This window comes from Equus quagga, chromosome 1 (assembly GCF_021613505.1).
Source record: "Equus quagga isolate Etosha38 chromosome 1, UCLA_HA_Equagga_1.0, whole genome shotgun sequence".
Taxonomy (NCBI): domain Eukaryota; kingdom Metazoa; phylum Chordata; class Mammalia; order Perissodactyla; family Equidae; genus Equus; species Equus quagga.
This window is the reverse complement of record NC_060267.1, coordinates 134,027,697-134,050,195: the sequence shown is the minus strand read 5'-3', so window position 1 is coordinate 134,050,195 and position 22,499 is coordinate 134,027,697. Positions and strand designations below refer to the sequence as shown.

At 37.3% G+C, this 22,499-nt stretch overlaps 1 protein-coding gene across 26 annotated transcripts in view; it reads right to left on the bottom strand.

Annotated features, from left to right (window-relative positions):
* The window catches only part of PBRM1 (polybromo 1), a 121,590-nt gene that overhangs the window by 20,242 nt on the left and 78,849 nt on the right, over window positions 1–22,499 (bottom strand). For 21 of the 26 annotated variants that reach the window (XM_046658162.1, XM_046658257.1, XM_046658263.1 and 18 more), the window contains 5 exons: window positions 21,342–21,527; window positions 13,428–13,585; window positions 12,537–12,800; window positions 7,862–8,007; window positions 5,535–5,692 (listed from right to left, as the gene is read on the bottom strand). In XM_046658162.1, coding sequence (XP_046514118.1) covers window positions 5,535–5,692; window positions 7,862–8,007; window positions 12,537–12,800; window positions 13,428–13,585; window positions 21,342–21,527 — 912 coding nt within the window. The remainder of the gene's footprint in view (window positions 1–5,534; window positions 5,693–7,861; window positions 8,008–12,536; window positions 12,801–13,427; window positions 13,586–21,341; window positions 21,528–22,499) is intronic. The other 5 variants (XM_046658177.1, XM_046658333.1, XM_046658283.1 and 2 more) reach the window with 1 other exon arrangement.

Sequence of the window (22,499 nt, the reverse complement as noted above, 5' to 3'; positions counted from 1 at the left end):
TCAGAGAAGGGATAGTTAGTATTTTCCATTTTTAATAGAAGGAAACATAGAGATTTGGAAAGGGCAAAAATTCTGCTCATAGCTCAAGAGTAAAAATGACTGGTGGCCCTGGAATGGATGTGGTGTCTCTGTGCCCTGACTTGGGGTTCCTACCAGGCCCTCAAGAGACAAGGAAAAGATAAAAATTTGGGAAGCTTCATTTAATAAAAGCATAAAAAATTTACAAAAACCCGCTGGATTTTGACTGGAAATGCAATGAATCTATAGATGAATTTGGGGAGAACTGATACCTTTATAATACTGAGTCTTCCAGCAATAAACATGATAAATCACTTCATTTATTCAGGTCTTCCTTAATTTCTCTTGGTAATTTTCTTATTTTTTTTTCTTGGTGTGCATGTGTAGGAGTCTTACACATCTTTTTAAAGATTTATTACTAGGTATTTAATGTAAACCGCATATTTTTAAAATTTAATTTTCTTTTGCTAGGGAAGGTTCGCCTTGAGCTAACATCTGTTGCCAATCTTCCTCTATTTTGTATGTGGGTCGCTGCTACAGCATGGCCATGGATGAGTGGTGCAGGTCCGTGAATGGGAACTGAACCTGGGCTGCGGAAGTGGAGTGCACCAAACTTAACCACTAGTCCACCAAGGCCGGCTCTAACATTTAATTTTCTAATTGCTCATTGATGGTAAACAAATATAAATGGTCTTGATATTTTCATTTATTAATTCTAATAGATTATCTGAATATCTCTTGGATTTTCTAAGGTATCTAATAATGTCTTTGCAAAAATTGATCCTTTTATTTTTCCTTTCTAATCTTTAAAAACCTTTTATTTTTCTTGCTTTACTAAGAACAGTTTTTCGATTAATGGAACATTAAAAAACAAATCTATGAAGAAAAGAGAACCTGTAAATAAATTAGGAATTGGCATATTTCAGGAGCCCAGGTTCCAGGAAATTTTATCATCCATGTGCCTAAGGGTAGAGGCACTCTCTGCCAGGTGTGGCTGTGTTCACTCCCAAAAGCAACTTCCCTGTGGCCATCTGATTACCATTTAAGTTACTGAAGACAACTCTGAACAGAACTGAACAAAGAGCATATATACAATAGCTAGGAAAAAGGGCAGTCTCCTAAGTGAAATACGCCCACCAGGTCTACATCACAGAAGATGAAAAAATTACACCTTACCTAATTACATTAAAACTTTTGTTTCAGAGAGAGAAAAATGAGATTTGCATTCAACAGTGTGTATAGTTAACACAATGAAATTATAAATCCTCCAAAGCTTAAATTTAAACACTTTAAATTATTACTCTCTAAAGAAATAAATTAATAAAAAAAAAAATCTGCCTCCCGGGGCTGGTCCAGTGGTGTAATGGTTAAGCTTGCACACTCCACTTTGGTGGCCTGGGGTTTGCTGGCTCAGATCCTGGGCGCTGACCTACGCACCACTCATCAAGCCATGCTGTGGCAGGCATCCCACATATAAAATAGAGGAAGACGGGCACAGATGTTAGCTCAGGGCCAATCTTCCTTAGCAAAAAGATGAGGATTGGTGGCAGATGTTAGCTCAGGGCTAATCTTCTTCACCAAAAACAAACAAACAAAAACCAAAAAATACCCCCTGCCTCCCTGCAATATAAAATTTAACAAAATCTTTTGCTTGGGGGTGGGGTGGGAGTGGGGGTAGATACTAAAATCCACAAGCTGGGCTGAAATCCTATTTTGTGACCACTAGATGCATTTTCTTCTGGGGTTACCTCAAGGTGAAGTACCCATACATCTCACTGTATGCCTGTTGTCTCATCTAATATTACTGGCACCTCCTTTCACTCTCAAAAGTGTCCCAGTTGGCTGTAAACCAACAAACATTCCAAACACCAGTACAGGAGTCGAAGCAAGAAGACCTAAGTTTTAGTTCTGGCCCATTTCTTGGACAGTAACTTCACGTTTCTGAGAATATCAGCATCTTGCATACAGGGTCATGGTGAGAAATAAATGACAACCTGGATATAAAACTAGTCTATAAACTATAGAATGCAACACATTCTAATAGGCATCTTTAAAAAGAAATTAATCCAAGAGACATCAGTGAAAATGATGGAGTAGGAGATCCAAGGGTCATTCCTTCACAGAAACACTGAGAAAAGTTAGCAAAAACTCTCAGAATCAACATTATCAGAACTCTAGAAAATAGCCAAAGGTTTACAGGAACCAAGTAAATGCTTAATCAAGAAAAAAAGTGACTGACAACTAGCAGGAGAGCTTTGTGGCATTTTAACTTACCCTCGCCCCAATACCCCCCCTTTCTGGCTCAATGGTAGTCTTGAAGATGGCAGCTTATGTTCCTGGTTTGAGTTTCTGGTGCTGGAAGGAGAAGCACAGTCTTTGTTCTCAAAAAACTGTGGTTGTCTGTTTTGACTTGTTGGGTGGCTTCCTGAAGGACTAAGGCAAAGGGCTTGCCTTTATTTTTCTTAACTTGAAACTCTCTTGGAGCAGAGAAGTGGCTATGATATTTTCGTTGAAAACATTTAAAGGCAAATGAATCAGCTGCTGCCACCTGGGGCAAACAGCAGACATGCTGAAAAGCCTGGGAGAATAAGCTGGGGAGTGAGATCCTTTGGGGAATAAGAGTTTCCTGGGAATCTAGAAAGCCATGCACATGCCATGGGCAGGGTGCATGCTCAGAAAAGACTTGAAAAGGCCCTAAACTCTCACCTTTGCCTGACTGTCAAGCCCTGTGCAAGGAGGAAGTGAAGGCAAAGGCAGAGCTGTAAACTTCCGGGCTGAGTGTTGAAGGTGTGTTCTAACATAGACACGGCATCCAGTTTCAAAGACTGGGAATTCTTCTTTTTTTGGATCCAATCATTTAAGAAAATCCCTGTTAAATCATTAGCTGATCACTAATCTAGCAGAACAGGAACTTCAGTGACCACACATGACAAAAAACAGTCTTTAAAAAATAGTTTAGAAAAGTCACTAAACAAGCAACTACAACCCACAATAAGCAGTATCAACAAGGCCTGAGGAGGGAGGAGAATCTGATTTCCAGAGTTATTACAATATAATATTAAATATGTCTAGTTTTCAAAAAAATTATGAGGAATGCAAAGAAACAGGAAAGTACGGTCAAAACACAGAATAAAAAGAAATGAATGGAAACTGTCCCTGAGGAAGTCCAGATATTGGACTTCCTTGACAAAGACTTTAAATCAACTGTCTTAAATAGGCTCAAAGAGTTAAAGGAAACCATGGACAAAGAACTAAAGGAAACCAGAATGATGTCTCATCAAATAGATAACATCAATAAAGAGATAGAAACTGTAAACACTAAATGGAAATTCTGGGACTGAAATATACAATAACTGAAATGAAAAATTCAGGACAGGGGTTCAACAGAAGATTTGAACAGGCAGAAGAATCAGTAAACTTGAAGACAAGTCAATTGAAATTATCAGTCTGAGGAAGAGAACGGAAAAAAGAATAAAGAAAATGAACAGAGTCTAAGAGACTGCGACACAGCATTAAGCATTTCAACATAGGCATAATGAGAGTCCTGGAAAGAGAAGAGAAAGCAAAAGGGGCAGAAAGAATATTTAAAAAAACAGCGGTCCAAAAATACCCAAATTTGATTAAAGGCATGAAAGAAAAAACTGTCAATGGAGAATTCTATATCCAGCAAAAGTATCCTTCAAAAATACAGAAGGAATCAAGACATTTCCAGATAAACAAAAGATGAGAGAGATTGTTGCTAGCAGACCTGCCCTACAAGAAATACAAAAGGGAGTCCTTCAGGCTGAAATGAAAAGACATTAGACAATAACTTGAAACCATACAAAGAAATAAAAAAAACCAGTAAAGGTAACTACATAGGTAAATATAAAAGCCAATATATTTTTGGTTTGTAACTTCTCTTTTTTCCCCTTTATGATTGTAAAGACAAATGCATAAAGCAATAATTATAAACCTGTATTTATAGGCACACAAAGTATAAAATGTAATTTCTGACAATAAGAACGGTGGACGGTTGGTGCTATAGAAGAGCAGCTTCTGTATACTATTTAAGCTGAACTAGTATTAATTCAAACTAGATGGTCATAAATTGAAGATGTAATGCCCAGGTTACCACTAAGAAAATAACTAAAAATAAACGATATGGTTGCTGTAACCAAAGGAGACTCCAATCTCACCTTTGTTATGCTCCCTTTGAATCTCCTGGGCTGGGTTTACCCTTACTGGGAGTAAGGCTAGGGCACTACTCTAGTCTGGATCACAAGTAAAAAGGAAGACATGCTCTGCTGCAGAAACTTCAAGAAGGATTTAATAATTTCACTAGCTTTTGCTACCTCTCCCCACGGTGGAAAGAGGAAAACATGTTGAATTATTGGCCATTCAGACAATTTCACCATATCCAATTCTGAAAAAATTCAAAGCACTAACAACAGCCTAGATAAACATTAAAGTGATTAAACAAAGTCAAAGTGTAAAATACTTTTTAATTTGTAAATTTCCTTTGGTCATCAGTATGGTGGCTGCTGCTTCTTTATAACCATGTGTGGTCAACATAAAGCCTGTGACTAGTAACCTTTTGGAAAACCATTCCAAAAGATGTAATGAGTAGCTGGTATAAGTATGCTGTAGAGTTAACTCAGGGCCACAGGAAACACAATAGCTTAAAACAATGACAGTATATGATGGATATAACCAGATCTGAGAAGCAGAATGCCACTGTGAACACTCAGTAGGATGACTGAACCAAAAGATCAGTCCTTCACATTTCTGGAACAGGGATGATAACATTACTAGAGTTAAGAGTCCAACAGAGACTATAAAAGTCTCTTAATTGCTCTCCCTGCTTCCCAACTTATTTTTACAACACGTTCTCCAAACTGCAGCCACAGTGATTCCTCTAATGTGTATGTTGGCTCACATCACCTCTCTGCTCAGCCCCCTTGCAGCACTTCCTATTTGCTCCAAACTCAACTGCACGATCTCTAAGACCTACCATGACTGGGTACTCAGCCACCTTAGAGGGCTTATTCCCTAACACACACCCCTGACCTGCTCCAGCCACCCAGCTTTCTTATTGTGTGTCAAACATGCCCAGATACTCTCTGCCTTATGGTCTTTGCATTTGGTGTTTACTGTGTCTAAAAGGAGTAAAATCTCACATATTAGAATGACTTTCCTCTTCACTTCTTTCAGGGCTCTACTCACATGTCACCTATCAGAGAGGCTTTTGCTGACCACATTACCTAAAACAGGACCGCCTCTCACCATTACTCTCTACCCTCTTCCTCTGCTTTATTCTCATTCATAGCCTAATTACTACCTGATGTTCTATATATTTAATTTCAATTAATTTACTCACTCACCAACCTCTGCCTCATTGTCTCTCTAAGAGAACAGAGACTTTGGTTTGTATATTGCTACACACCTAGCACCTAGAACAGTGCCTAGCACAGAAGAAATATTCAATCAATTGTTGTAGAAGGAATGTGATTCAAGGAAAAGGCATAAATACCTACCCAGAATACATGTCATGGGGCAGGATTCTTCCAGATTACTCAGAAACACTTCTTTTTTGTAGAACATTTTTGTGGGCTCATGTTCCGTCTCTTCTGGGTGAATGAATATGGGGCCATAAAAATATGCAGCTCCATCTCGGACCCATACCTTTTCAATTCTTTGGGGAAAAAAATGGAGAAATTCTATTAAAATAGAATTCTGATGGGTTCATTCTTGAAGGATTAATCTAACAAAAATTCCATTAATCAAAAACTTAACTATATGTATTATTTAGAGGAGCTTCACTGGTTGTCTTGATAATAAGACAATTTCCTTGGATTTTTTCTGCCTTAAGCACACGAGAAGATACTTGGAAAGAGAGAAATGAACATTCAGCTACTCATCTGAGGGAAAAAAATATTTTATCATAATACCAAGGCATATAACAGTAGTTATATAGCTCTCTCTCAGGTCTTCTTCTTGAGGTGTTCATGATAAAAACAGAACTAAGCATTTGTCACTGGACTTGTGAGCCGAATAAACACACAGACCATCAATATCTGGGGTCAGATCACATGAGTGGCAGATATTCCTTTAAGGCAATGGTTTGACCTTTTTGAAGGTCAAGATCTAATACCCCTTCGTCCATTGAGAATCTGATGCAAGCCAGATACCATCACCCTAGAAAAAAATAAAAATTAACATCTGACTGCTATGTATCAGACACTGTACCATTTCTCACAAACACCCCACAAAGGTGGTATTATTATCCCCATAGTATTGTGGTTTCTGACATGAAGCAGCATCCTCATCTCAGTTAATGGTAACTCCGCCCTTTCAGTTCCTCAAGCCAACATGCAGGGGTTACCTTTGACTCCTCTATCTCCCTAAGACCCCACATCCCATTTTTCAGGAATCCTATTAACTTGACCTTTCAAAATAGGATCTGACTACTGGCCTGAGCCACCATCACTCTTGCCTGGGTTACTACAATAGCCTCCAGCAGATCTCTTTGCTTCTACCTTTGACCCGCTACAGTCTATTGTCAACAACCAGCAGGCAGAGGAATCTTGCTAAGACGTAAGTCAGATGTCATTTCTGTGGTACTCCATTTAATTCAGTAAAAGCCCAAGTCCCCACAACGGTGTCTGAGGCCCACATGATTTGCACCACATCCCCTGGCCCTCATCTCCTACCTAACTCATGCATTGCTCACTCTTCCTTTAACAATCTCTGCTGATTTGAACAGACCAGTAATGCTTCTCTCTCAGGTCTTTACACGGCTGTCCCTAGATATTCATATTACTCACTCCTTCAGTTTCTTCAAGTGTTGGTTCAACTGTCAGTTCTCAGTGAGGCCTATGTACACCACCCTACTTAAAGTGCCGCACCTCCCCATTTTGACCATAGCACTCCCGACTCCCCATACCCTACTTTATTTCTCTCACAGCACATGTGATGATCTAATGTATGATACACACTTCACTTATTCATGATGTTTATTGTTTGTTCTGGCCACTAGAACAAAGATACATGGGACTAAAGATATTTGTCTGTTTTATGCACTAATATATCCTCAGAGCCTGGCAAATTGTAGGTGTGTAATAAATGATCACTGAATGATGAACAAATATGAAGAAACTGAAGCTCAGAGAGGTAAATTATTTGCCTAAGGACGTGAAATTAGCAGGGCTGGGACTTAAACAAAGATCTCTTGGAATCTACTGTTCTTAACCAGTATCTTCTACTGCCCAGCCCCATACCTGCCTCCTTTACTGATGTTTTATGCCATCTAACCATACTTTTATAGATTTTCTTCTTCATCAAATATCTGAGCTCTTACTAGGTTTCAAGCACTATGCTCGGAGCAGGGGATACAAAGGTGAGCAAAAAGAGTGGGTCTCTACTCTCAGGGCATTTGCAGTCTCGTATGGAAACCTGACAATAAAATAACATGATTATGTGCCCTGAGGAGAAGGACATATATGGTACTCAGAGTGTGTGTAATAGGAAGACCCAACCTGGTCTAGAGGGGACAGGAAAGGCTTCCTTAAGGAAGCGTCATTTCAAATTTAAGCTAAACGAATGCACCATAAGAAGTGGGCAGGGAGATTTCTGGGTTGAGAGTCCAGTAAATGGTAAGAGAAGAAAAAAAAAAAGAGTTCAAGGGAGGAATTTAAAGAAGGAAGTGTGGCTAGAGGAGAAAGCAGGAGAAATATGGTGTGAGAGGAGGCTGGAGAAGTTGCCAGAGGAGAGACTTTTGTCTTCCTCCTAAAGGTTGATAAATTTCTACTGGCTCCAAATCTCTCAGACCCAACCTCATAGTTCCCACTCCAGTAACACTCACCTGCCCACGCGAGGGCGCACCAGGCCATGGGACTTGATGAAGACACAGTCGCCAACCTTCAGCCACATGTCATTATAACGGAGCTGCTCAAAGTAGTGGCAACCTGGTTCACCATTTGACATCTCCACAGGGACATCTTCTTTCTCCTATGGTAAAGAAAACTGGTTGAAGATAGGCAGCTGACAATCAAAGAGTAAACAGAGAAGGTAAGAAAGGAAAGCAGACTTTCCTTCCCATTAACTTAAAAGAAAAAATAACCATAAATAGAAACTTTGATGAAGACAGGAGACCAAAAGATTAGATTACTGAAATCAAACTAAATCTTATCAAATATTGTACCTATTTTAAATTTCTAGTTAATTTTCATAAAATGTTACTCCAAGATGCTTTTATGCCCCTCTCTCTCCTTCCCCCATTCCCATAGCCTTTAGCAAAAAAACACTGAAGAAGACTTATCAGCATTCAAAAGCAGCATCATTCACGCATTAGAATGGAGCAAATTCTACACAGGCTTCCTCTTCACCAGTTACTAAGCTCTCAATTTCTTAACATTAACAATTGATAGATTTAAAATTTTTATCATTTTGATTTATTCCAATATGGAAAGTAATAGCATAGCCTCTGTGACATAAACACACATACTCTGTTTTTGAATAAATTACAGGGTCTGTCACCTACTAGCTGCTGTGACATTGGGCAAATTACTTGACTCCTTATGCCTCTTATGCTTTAGTTTCCTCATCTGTAAAATGAAGATAGTGTGCCCATCAGATGGGTAAGCTTAAATGACACAATCCATGTTAAGTATATAGAACAATGCTTGATTCACGAAAAGTACTTAACAAACATTGATCACTTAAACAATAATAATTGTTTTACAGTTTTGGCAAAAAAAAAAGAGGAAAAAAAGATAACTTTGACTAGTAGAAATAAGAAACATCATTTACTGGGAACCTAGCAGATAATGGGAAGAACATTAGGTATTTTAAATATATTAACTCTAAAATATATAAAAGCTGAGGAAACTCCAGAACCCCCAAATTTTCTATGGCATCTCTCTGTCTCTGAGAATATCTGAAACTTCAAACTTAAAAAAAAAAATCTCCTTTAGAATATCCAAGTCAATTAATGTTTTCATCTTTAGGACTTCAAATGTGATACTGAAGTGGTCATCTTGGAAAATCTTTAAGAATGAGAGAAGTACCACATACATGCTGGGTGAGGGACACTTGAAGGAATGGGAACTATAAATAAAGTAACCCCTGAGATTAAGAATACTTCTTTCTTTTAGGAATCTTTTAGGTTCTGTTCTAAATTATTCTTTTAAAAAGTTCCTGGAATAACTTGTCTTGGCCATGCAATATTAAAATAAAGATATGAGACAAAAAAAGTAACTCATAGAGAGGACCATGGGGACTTATGAATTCTAATAATAATAATAACAAATCTAAGTTCATTTCTACACTGGCTTCCACTGATACTTCTTCTTTTAAAATTAATGTCTCTATGATTCCTAGACAAATTGGTAAAATGTAAAAAATAACATGTTTTTTCCCAAGCTCCCTTTCTCTTGTAACACTTTTGTGATACTAAAATAGATATTTTTTTCTAAGACACTAAGAATTCAATTCTTTCCAGTTTTTACATTAACAATTAAAAAATTTTATCCTTCTTGATTATATAAAAGAAGTGTATTTGTAGGAACTAATTTAAACACTAGAGTATGTAAACTTAAAACACAAAAGTCTCGGGGGCTGGCCCTGTGGCACAGTGGTTAAGTTCAGTGTGCTCCACTTCAGCAGCCTGGGTTCTCAGGTTCAGATCCCGGGCGGGGACCTACACCACTTGTCAGCCATGCTGTGGTGGTGACTGACATACAAAATAGAGCAAGACTGGCAACAGATATTAGCTCAGGGCTAATCTTCCTCAGCAAAACCACCCCCCAAAAAAACCAAAATAGCAAATCTTCTGTGACCTAACTCCAAACATAACCACCCGGTTTAGTATATAGTTTTCCATGTTATTTTCACATTCATATAAGTAAACATACATTTTTCTTTTTCTGAAAAACAATGGAACCACACCCCATTTGCAACCTGTTAAGTATTGACATCTTTTTTCCACATAACCTGGAAAATTTTCAATGCTACTGCATATAGACCTACTTTATTCTTTTCATTGGCTGCACAGTTTACATTTTATGGATGTATGACAACTTAATTCCTATTCGTGGACATTTGGGTTCAGGGGGGTTTTTGCTTTTACAAACACTGACACCACCCCTTGTAGAGAATCCCTCAGTGTACCTATTTGAGCACTATGTTGGAGCACATTCCCTGCCATCAAACTGCAGGGTCAAAGGGAATGCCACCAATGGGCAATGAGTGTGTTGGCCCACACACATACCAGGCTGCATGTACTATCACACTTTAGAATTCTTGCTAGGCATTTTAAAAACTATTAGAGTAACACATTTTCTTATGTTTTTTGGCTACCTTCCTTCTATACATAATCTATTTGGTCTTTTGCCCATTTTTCTAGTGTTACTTTTTTCCTAGACTTCAAGGAGCTCTTTGCGTATTAGAAATAGTTCTTACACTCTTCTATTAAACTGATATTTTCAATTGTAAACTGATAAAATGATCATTTTTTTCTTTTATGGCTAGTGAGTCTTCTATCATACATAGAAAAGACTATGAATAAAAAATTATAGGTAAATAATAGTAAATGTACGTATGTTAGCAACTAGTACTCTTGTTTTTTTTTTTAATGTTTATATCTTACTTATCTTGGAATATGAAGTGAGGGAGAATTCAGTATTTTTTCTTTTTTTTTTTTCAAAATGGCTACCAGTTTTTCCAATATCATTTGATCTGTCCTCTCCTGCTGACTTAAAATACTACCTTTACATTCTGGATTTAATTGTGAAAAGCCTATTCCTTGCACTGACTAGTCCCAAGCTAGTATCTCAATTTTTTTTAATGTATTTTTGTAAAATGTAATAATATCTGGCAGGGCGAGGCACTTTTGATTACTTTTTTCCTCCTTTTTCTGGTGACTGTCACATATTTCTTCTTTCATAAGAATGCAAGAATAATTTTGTCAAGTTCCCAAAATGATTTATTCAAGTCTTTTATGTCCTTCAGTAGACTGTTTCTCTTTCCACAGATTCCATATATTTCTTTTAAAGTTATTTCTTAATGTATTTTGTTGTTAATGTAAACTGGATATTTTTTCCATGTGATTTTTCTAACAATTGCTAAAGTGTATTCAACATTTTCATTTTACTTCCAAAAGTCTTATGAATTATTGTTGTGTTTATATAAGAAAGCTACTGACTTGTACATGGATTTTCAAATTTCTATTTGTTGAATTCTCTATTTTCAAAAACTTTTGCTGAAGTCTTCCCCATTATCTGCAAAAAAAATAATCTTGCCTCTTTATTGTTAACATTTTTACTACTATACTTTGTCTACCTACATTGGCTACTTTCAGAAAAAGTTACCTAATTGTAATGGTATAGCAAACATTTTTGTCATGTGTATAACTTTAAAGGGAATTTCTTTTATAGGCTTTAGGCTTGAGATACAAATATAATTTAAAAAAAAATCACTTTGAGGAAATATCCATGTAAAGATTTAAATAAATCAAGACAGGTACTATACTTTATCAAATAATTTCTCCTTTTGTCTATTAATATAATAAAGTGTATTAATGAATTTTCCTAATTTTGAATAATCCTTTCATTCATTCCTAGAATGAACTCCTCCTCCTATGTGGTCATGTTCTTAAATAACTAATTTGATTTCACTTATAAAAATACTTAGCATCAAAATTCGTAAGTGAGACTAACTGTAGTTGTTTTTATTTTGTCAGGCTTTGGAATCAAGATTATCCTGGCTTTGTAAAACAAACTGGGAAGTTTTCTTTGTTCTCCATGCTCTGAGATGATTTAGACGAAATTATAAGTATAGGCTCTTAAAGGGTTAAAAGAATTCACTATGGAATTACCTAACCTGAGCACTCTTTGGGGTTAGATCTTTGAGATTTTGAAAGTCTCTTCAGGGCCGGCCCCAGTGTCCTGGTGGTGGGCTCGGCCTCGACAGCCTGGGTTTACACCTACACCACTGGTCTGTCAGTGGCCGTGCTGTGGCAGTGGCTCACATACAAAAAGGGGAAGATTGGCAACATATGTTAGCTCAGTGAAGCTTCCTCAGCAAAAAAAAAAAAAAATCTTCATGTTGCTGTCCACTTATGTATTATATCTCTTCTTGATTCCACTTTGGTACTTTGTATTATCCTAGAAAATTATTCATTTTATTCAGGTTTTCAAATTTATTAAAAGAAATGTACAAGTCTTTAAATTTCTTCATTTTGAGTGTCTGAGCTTTTAAGTCTCTTCTTTTTTCTTTATTAGGATAGTTAGTTTATCTCATTGGACTTGTCAAAGGATTAGTGCTTGCATTTACTTTTAAATGGTACTTTTCAATTCTACTGTTCTGTTTTCTATGTATTAATCTCTGTCTTTCCTTTATAGTTCCCTTCTTTCTCTTTGGCCACGGTTTTATGCTATTGCTCTTTTTCTGATTCTGAATTCAAATACTTTATTCATTTATTTTCTGGAATAGATATTTGAAACGGAAAATTCTTTTCTGTGTGGCTAGTATCTACATACCTTTTCCAAGTTAAAACTGTCTTCAGTTCTACTGTCCTCTGAGTTGTCTGTGTTCTTCTCATCATCCCCTTTATCTGCATTTGCAAATACAGAGGCCACTCGGACCACAGGCAAGGGCACATCCCGTGGGACAAACCTAACTGAGCTGATGGGCATGGTCCACAGTTTAATTTTCTTAAAAGATTTGGTTTTGGCAGAATATCGTGACTCACAGACAAAAACATCCTCATCTCGAAAGTTTTCTGGGCATAATTTAAAGTATTCCTGAGGGATTTAAGAATAAAATTAATTAGGTGAATTTTATGAAAACTAATCAATCAAAAGAACAAAAACATACACCAACCAAGGGAACAAACAAAAGCTAAACTGCTCACATTTTCTGACAGTTAACAATAAATGGCAAATGGCTAGAGATCTAGGAGTACTTCCTCGCTATAGAATGGCTTTATTAAATACATGCCATTTAGCATACCAATTTGAAAATATATTAGCATTTCATATAGCAGTAATGTTCCTTAAAGATTTGGACAGGGCTCACATGTATCAGATAGATACACAAAAACTATACCTTATTACCTAAAAACCACACTTGCAATTGATAATGATCTTTCAGAGAATGTCATCCTTAAAAATCAGTGTGGCAATATAAAAAATTTAAGCCAAATGCATATAGTTATATAGTGTAGGCAGCAAATGGTCTTTCACCATCACGTTCAGGTTAATTTCTTCCCAAATCTTTACATATGGCCATACAGACAGAGCTTAAAAAACAAAACAAAACAAAAACACAGTTTAAAACAGAGTTCTTAATTTGTAAATATGAATTTTTTGTGCTTGCAAATTTTATTCCCAGAGTACGATTTATACTTTTGAGACTATTGAGTTTCTTACCTTGACAAACATGACCACACATTTTCCTAGAATTTTACTAACGGGAACTTTATTGTAATAGTCACTCTTAAAAACTTCCTTTTCTAGAAATTTTCGTGTAGCTAGATGGAATGTTTCATTCGGCCGATAAAACCAACAGCCATACAACCATTTTTCACCTCAAAAACAAAAGGAGAGGGAGAGAGAATTACTATTAACAGAAATCACATTCGTGGCAAAATGAGCAAATATTCTATCCATTCTGCCATGGCTCTAACCTAGCACTGTGCTTTTTAGGTCATGTTTCCTTAATATAATTATCTTAAAAGAAATAATACTTTGAAATAGTTAAGTGTAACGAGACCTAAAAAATGCTACCTTCCCCCTCATATTAAATGACATATATAATATATAGAATGAGGAAGCTGATGCGACTTGCTCTACTCTGCTGGGGTCAGGACACACCTAAAGCTGTGTGCTTTAATAAGGGTACACAGATACTAAAAGACAGATTTAGCACTCAGGTGAAGGAATATAAAGGTATGTCACATGATGAACAGCTGAAAGAATGGATTGCCTCGATCACATTCCTGCCTGCTTTTGGCGTCATTAACTCCTATTCATTCTCTATATCTCAAGTTAAAGGCAAGTGTTCTAGGAAGCCTCAAATTCTAAGCCAGGTCACATGTCTCTATAATAATTTCCTTTTTATCTGTGATTTTTACTAGAGTGGTTTTGCCAGGGGCAAAACATGAGCCTCTTGTTCTTCTGAATCTCTGACTTCCTACAGAATTTGGCTCATGATGTGTTTTTGTTTTTTAATTGAGGTCATAATAGTTTATAACATTGTGTAATTGCAGCTGTACATTATTATTTGTCCATCGCCATATACATGCCCCTTTACCCCATATGCACACCCCCCAAGCCCCTTCCCCTCTGGTAACCACTAGCCTGTTCTCTTTGTGTGTTTGTTTCTCTCCCACAAGAGTGAAACCATATGGTGTTGTCTTTCTCTGTCCGGCTTATTTCACTTAACATAATACCCCTAACATCCATCTATGTGGCTGCAAATGGGATGATTTTGTCTTTTTTTTATGGCTGAGTAGTATTCCATTGTATATATATACTACCTCTTCTTTATCCATTCATCAGTTGATGGGCACTTTGGTTGCTTCCATGTCTTGGCTATTGTGAATAATGTTGCATGAACACAGGGGTGCATAAGTCTCTTTGAATTGTTGATTTGAAGGTATTTGGATAAATACCCAGCAGTAGGATACCTACATCATATGGTATTTCTAATTCTAATTTTTTGAGAAATCTCCATACTGTTGTCCATAGTGGCTGCACCAGTTTGCATTCACACCAGCAGTGTGAAAGTTCCCTTTTCTCCACATCCCTTCCAACGTTTGTTATTTTTTTATTTTTTTTAAAATTTTTTTTTTCTGCTTTATCTCCCCAAACCCCCCAGTACATAGTTGTATATCTTAGTTGCAGGTCCTTCTAGCTGTGGGATGTGGGACACTGCCTCAACGTGGCCTGACGAGCAGTGCCATGTCCACGCCCAGGATCCGAACCCTGTGCCGCCGCAGCGGAGCACGCAAACCCAACCACTCGGCCACGGCGCCAGCCCCCAACGTTTGTTATTTTTTTGTCTTGGTGATGATAGACATTCTAACCAGTGTAAGGCGACATCTCAATGTAGTTTTTTTTTCTTTTTGAGGAAGATTAGCTCAGAGCTAACGTCTGCTGCCAATCCTCTTTTTGCTGAGGAAGACTGGCCCTGAGCTAACATCTGTGCCCATCTTCCTCTATTTTATATGTGGGACGCCTGCCACAGCATGGCTTGATAAGTGGTGCGTAGGTCTGTACCTGGGATACGAACCGGTGAACCCCAGGCAGCTGAAGCAGAGTGTGCGAACTTAAACACCACCAGGCCAGCCCCTCAATGTAGTTTTGATTTGCATTTCCCTTACGATTAGTGATGTTGAACATCTTTTCATGTGCCTGTAGGCCATCTGTATATCTTCTTTGGAAAAATGTCTGTTCAAATCCTCTGACCATTTTTTGATCAGATTGTTTTGTTGTTGTTGTTCAGTTGTGTGAGTTCTTTATATATTATGGAGATTAACCCTTTATTGGATATATGACTTGCAAATATTTTCTCCCAGTTGATGGGGTGTCTTTTCGTTTTGTTCATGGTTTCCTTTGCCTTGGAGAAGCTCTTTAGTCTGATGAAGTCCCATTTGTTTATTCTTTCTTTTGTTTCCCTTGCTCGAGTAGACATGGTATTTGAAAAGATCCTTCTAAGACCAAGGTCAAAGAGTGTACTGCCTATGTTCTTTTCTAGGAGTTTTACGGCTTCATGTCTTATCTTCAAGTCTTTTATCCATTTGAGTTAATTTTTGCTTATGGCAAAAGATAAAGGTCTACTTTCATTCTTTTGCGTGTGTCTGTCCAGTTTTCGCAATACCGTTTATTGAAAAGAATTTCCTTTTTCCATTATATGTCTTCAGCTCCTTTGTCAAAGACTAGCTGTCCGTAGATGTGTGGTTTTGTTTCCGGGCTTTCAGTTCTGTTCCATTGATCTGTGTGCCTGTTTTCATACCAGTACCATGCTGTTTTGATTACTATAGCTTTTCAGTATATTTTGAAGTCACCAATTGTGATGCCTTCAGTTTTGTTTTTTTCTCAAGATTGCTTTAGCCATTCGGGGTCTTTTGTTGCCCCATATGAATTTTAGGAATGCTTGTGCTATTTCTGTGAAGGATGTCATTGGGATTCTGATTGGTATTGCCTTGAATCTGTAGATTGCTTTAGGTAATATGGACATTTTAATTATGTTTATTCTTGCAATCCGTGTGCATGGAATATCTTTCCATTTCTTTCTATCATCAATTTCTTCCAATAATGTCTTACAGTTTTCATTATATACGTCTCTCATCTTCTTGGTTAAATTTATTCCTAGATAGTTTATTCTTTTTGCACGATTGTAAATGGGAGTGTATTCTCGAGTTCTTTGTTAGTTTGTCATTTGAGTATAGAAATGTAACTGATTTTTGTAAGCTGATTTTGTACCCCGCAACTTTGCTGTAATTGTTGATTATTTCTAACAGTTTTCCAATGGATTCTTTGGGGTTTCCTAGATACAAAATCACGTTGTCTGCAAACAGCGAGAGTGTCATTTCTTCATTGCCAATTTGGATCCCTTTTATTTCTTTTTCTTGCCTAACTGCTCTGGCCAAAACCTCCAGTATGATGTCAGATAAGAGTGGCAAGAGTGGGCACCCTTGTCTTGTTCCTATTCTCAGAGGGATGGCTTTCAGTTTTTCCCTGTTGAGTATGATTTTGGCTGTGGGTTTCTCAAATACGGTCTTTATTATGTTGAGGTACTTTCCTTCTATACCCATTTTATTGAGAGTTTTTACCATAAATGGATGTTGGATCTTGTGAAATGCTTTCTCTACACCTACTGAGATGATCATGTGGTTTTCATTCTTCATTTTGTTAACGTGGTATGATTGATTTACAGATGTTAAACCACCAGTGTCCCTGGTATAAATCCCACTTGATCATGGTGTATGATCCTTTTAACGTACTGATGTATTCGGTTTGCCAATATTTTGTTGAGGATTTTTGCATCTATGTTCATCAGTGATAATGGCCTTTAGTTTTCCTTCTTTGTGTTGTCCTTGTCTGGCTTTGGGATCAGGGTGATGTTGGCCTGGTAATATGTGTTAGGAAGTATTCCATCTTCTTCAATTTTTTAGAATAGTTTGAGAAGGACAGGTATTAAATATTCTTTGAATGTTTGGTAGAATTCTCCAGAGAAGCCATCTGGTCCTGGACTTTTACTTTTTGGGAGCATTTTGATCACTGTTTCAATCTCTTTACTTGTGACTGGTCTATCCAGATTCTCTGTTTCTTCTTGATTCAGTTTTGGGAGGTTGTATGAGTCTAAGTATTTACCCATTTCTTCTAGATTGTCCAATTTGTTAACATATAGTTTTTCATAGCATTCTAATACTTTGTATTTCTGTGATATTTTTTGTAATTTCTCCTCTTTCATTTCAAATTTTACTTATTTGAGCCTTCTCTCTTTTTTTCTTAGTGAGTCTGGCTAAGAGCTTGTCAATTCTGTTTATCTTCTCAAAGAACCAGCTCTGAGTTTCATTGATCCTTTCTACTGTTTGTTTTTTTTTTAATTTCAACTTCATTTATTTATGCTCTAATTTCTACTATTTCCCTCCTTATGCTGACTTGGGCTTTGTTTGTTCTTTTTCTAGTGCTGTTAGGTATAATTTAAGATCGCTTATTTGAAATTTTTCTTGCTTGTTAAGGTAGGCCTGTATTGCTATCAATTTCCTTCTTAGGAGCGCTTTTGCTGCATCCCATTTGAGTTGGTATGGTGTATTTTCAATTTCATTTATTTCCAGATAGTTTTTTGATTTCTCCTTTGATTTCTTCAATGATCCATTGGTTTTTCAGTAGCATGTTGTTTAGTCTCTGCATCATTTGTCACTTTCCCAGCTTTTTTCCTGTGGTTGATTCCTAGTTTCATGGATTCATAGCTGGAAAAAAATGCTTGATATAATTTCAATGTTCTTAATTTACTGAGGCTTGCCTTGTTTCCCAACATATGGTCTATCCTTGAGAATGTTCTATGTACACTTGAGAAGAATGTATATTCTGCTGTTTATTGATGGAATGTTCTATATATATCTATTAAATCCATCCGGTCTAGTTTCTCATTTAATTCTACTATTTCCTTGTTGGCTTTCTGTCTGGATGATCTATCCATTGATGTACGTGGGGTGTTAAGGTCCCCTACGTTATTGTGTTGCTATTAATGCCTCCTTTTACACTGTTAACGTTTGTTTTATGTACTTTGGTGCTCCTGTGTTAGATGCATATATATATTTATAAGTGTTATGTTCTCTTGGTGGAACGTCCCTTTTATCACTATATACTGCCTCTCTCTGTCCCTCCCTGCCTTTTTTATCTTGAAGTCTACTTTGTCCAATATAAGCATGGCAACACCTGCTTTCTTTTATTTGTCAGTAGCTTGGAGTATCATCTTCTATCCCTTCACTCCGAGCCTGTGTTGGTCTTTAGACTTGAGATGTGTTTCCTGGAGGCAGCATATTGTTGGGTCTTGTTTTTTAATCCATCCAGCCACTCTGTGTCTTTTGATTGGAGAACTCAATCCATTTACATTTAGAGTGATTACTGACATATGTGGGCTTAGTGCCATTTTATCACTCGTTTTCTTGTTGTTCTGTATTTCCATAGTTTCTTGTCCCATGTATTTGAGACTGCCAATTCAGTTTCATGGTTCTCTATGTAGGTCTTCTCAGTTTTTTCCTTATTTATCATTTGCATCTCTATTCTGATTTTCGTTTACTGGTTAATGTGAGGTCTGCATAAAAGATCTCATAAATGAGATAGTCCATTTTCTGATAGCCTCTTATTTCCTTAGTGTAAGCAGGTTCTAACTCTTTGCTCTTACCAGTTTAACTTTTTGTTGTCACAACTTATTTTGTTTCACGTTGTGAGTTTGTGGTTAAAATGCAGTGATTATATTTATTTTTCATGTTTTCCTTCCTTTTATCTTTACTGTTATTATTGCTTGCTAATCTGTTCTGATGGAGAGCTGCAAATTTTCTGACTTTGTCTGCCTATTTAGCTCCTTGCTCAAGGCTTTGTAAAGCTGCCCCTATTTTTTTTTTTTAAGGTATGAGGGCTTTCTTGATTTTTTTAAAAGATTTTTTCTTTTGGTTAGGAAGACTGGCCCTGAGCTAACATCCGTTGCCAATCTTCCTCTTTTTTTTCTCCTCAAAACCCCACTACATAGTTGTATATCCTGGTTGTAGGATCATTCTAGTTCTTCTATATGGGATACTGCCACAGCATGGCTTGATGAGTGGTGCATAGGTCTATGCCCAGGATCAAACCAGTGAAGCCCAGGCTGCTGAAGTAGAGCGTGTGAACTTAACCACTCGGCCAAGGGACTGGCTCCCTTGATCATTTCTTGTAGGGTGGGTCTTGTGGCGATTAATTCCCTCAGTTTTTCTTTATCTGGGAAAGTTTTTATTTTCCCATCATATTTGAAGGATACTTTCACTGAATAGAGTATTCTTGGCTGAAAGTTGTCTTTCAGAATTTTGAATATATCACTCCACTCGCTTAGCCAGTAAGGTTTCTGCTGAGAAATCCACTAAAAGCCTGATAGGGGTTCCTTTGTAGGTTATTTTCTTCTGCCTCACTGCCCTTAATATTTTTTGTCACTGACTTTTGCCAGATTTACTAATATATGCCTTGGAGAAGGTCTTTTTACATGGATGTACTTAGGAGTTCTATTAGCTTCTTTTACTTGTAATTCCAGCTCCTTTCCCAGGTTTGGGAAGTTCTTAGCTATTATTTCTTTGAACAAGCTCTCTGCTCCTTGCTCCCTTGCTTCTCCCTCTTGAATACCTATAATCTTTATGTTGCATTTCCTAACTGAGCCAGATATTTCTCAAAGAATTTCTTCATTTCTTTTTATTCTTAGTTCTCTCTCCTCCTGCATCTGACACATTTCTATATTTCTGTCTTAAATTGCTAATTCTGTCCTCCATAATATCAGCTCTGCTCTTCAAAGACTCCAGATTTTTCTTTATCTCATTCATTGTGTTTTTCATCTCCAACATTTCTGATAGGCTTTTCTTTAGAGTTTGAATCTGTTTTGTGAAAATTCCCTCTGTTCATTAATTTTATTCCTGATTGCACTGAACTGTGTTTCTGAATTTTCTTGTAACTCATTGAGTTTTTTATGATAGCTGTTTTGAATTCTCCATCATTTAGATTGCAAATTTCTGTGCCTTCAGTATTTATTTCTGGGTGCTTGTCATTTTCCTTCTGGTTTGGAGTGCTAATATACCTCATTCTATTCTGTGGGGTGGATATGTGCCTTTACATAGTAGAAATACCTGGTTTCAGATTCCATCTGCCACCACTGCGGGGAGGCAGGGGCAGCAGCTGTGTAATCTGAGCCTGCCTCGATCCCTTGCAGCTGTGCCTGACCTTTGGTAGCTATGCTGACAGAGTCCATCTCCATTTGCCCACTTGCTGCAGCTGCTTTACACACTGTATGTGCTGGCCCTCTGGAGGGAGTCCCTTGCTCTGGCTGACTGGTGGAACCCATAAGCCAGGCAAGGGGAGGAGCGATTTCTCTCATGTGCGATCCCAGGGGCACTCTCACTTTGCCCTCGCTATCTGCCCTCCTGGGCTATTTGGCTTTGTGAATATGACCCCGCGACTGCTTTGCTTCCTCTATATGGAGCTTTCCCACTGGCTGGGAGGGAACTTGGAGAGCGAAGGTGTTCCTGTGTAGGGCTGCACTCTACCCCCTCTCCTCTTAGGGCCACGCATGGTCCTATGCCCTAGATCACTGTGGTTGGGGGAGGGAGGGGATACCCCCTTATCTCCTTCCACTGCCTCCTGTAGGGTCCAGCACTTCCACCTTCAGATGTATGGCTGTGTGGATCTCACATGTCTATTGTGTTGTATGAATGTCCTTTGTTGGTTTATGAATGTCCTTTTGATTGCATCTTAGGGGGTGGAGTCTAAGGGAAGAACTCACTCCACCATGATGCTGATGTCACTCCCTCTGGCTCATAGTGTATTTTTAATAAATATCAGTGAATGAAATGGCATTTTAATAAATATCAGTCTCAACTAGACTTCAGGAAGTTGCATTTCTTTTTATTCAACTACCACTGCTAGATCCTATGTTTTTCATATAGTGGGGGCTTAATTATATTTACTGATACATTGTAGAACAACTACTGTTGGAAGACATAAAATGTCTGAGTTACAATTTTCTTCCCTGAGGACCAAGGAGGAGTAAAATAGACACATCTCACCAATCTGTCCTTCAGTTTAAAACAAACTTACCAGCAGAATCTTCCCACAGTCTCTCAATACAGACTATATGTGGTTGTAGGTTGGCTTCTGCAGGCTCAACATAGACGTAATCACCAACATGGTACATGCTGTTCTTAAAGCTGCAGTCCTGGCTGTATGTGCGATGTAAGCCTGAGAGGCCCACAGCACCTGAGGAATCTTCACTCTTTTCAGCTTCTTAGGTAAAAAAGAGAAAAAAGTTCTCATTTAATGGATGTTGGAATCAGAAGTAGGATTCAAACAACACATACTAATACATTTAATTCTTTTCTAGACATTCAAAGGCAGGATTCAGGACAAATAGTATGATATCCACATTCCCAACAGCCTCTACTCAAAATTGCCTTTTTGAATTACAACCAACTGCCATTAATTTAAATATATACATAAATAAACAAAGGAACTACAGAATAAAAATAATCACCATAATAACATATGCTCCTTGTAGTCATTCTGGATGATACAGAAAGGTATAAAAAAGAAAACAGGTCACTTGTAAATCACATAATCCTAGAGATAGTCTCATATGTACATCCTCTCCATCTTAATGCCTGAATTTTTTTTCCCCTAACAGTTATTACATGGATATGTCACAAGTAATAGAATCTTAGAATTGAGGAAATATGGAAATATAATATACTGTATTACATATACATATAATATACTGTAAACTATATATGTATACACTTAATATATCATAAACCTTTCCCCTGAGACTAAATGCTTTTCAGGACTTCTATTTTTGTTAAATAAGACTTTTTAATGGCTCCTGTACAAGCCATCATTTGAAAACACCATAGTTTTTTTTTTGAGGATAAAGCTTTGCCCATATCTTTGATTACTTCCTTGGGATAATTTTCCATAAATGGAACAGCTGAAAACAAGCATTTCAAATGTTTTTTAAATGCATATTTCAAACTGACCCCCAAAAGTCCATGTCAATTTAAGTCCTTCACTGTTTGGCTACAAGGAATCTGTTTCTCCACTCCCTAACACTGGTGTTATAATTTTTAAAAAAGTTTTGCCAATTTTGGTAGAAAACGTTTTCTAGTAGTTGATTAATCAAATGAATCCCTGTGACACATGCAGCAGATTCACAAGATTCTTGAGAATTTTATACCAGCAGGAATACTGTCAACTGGATGGAAA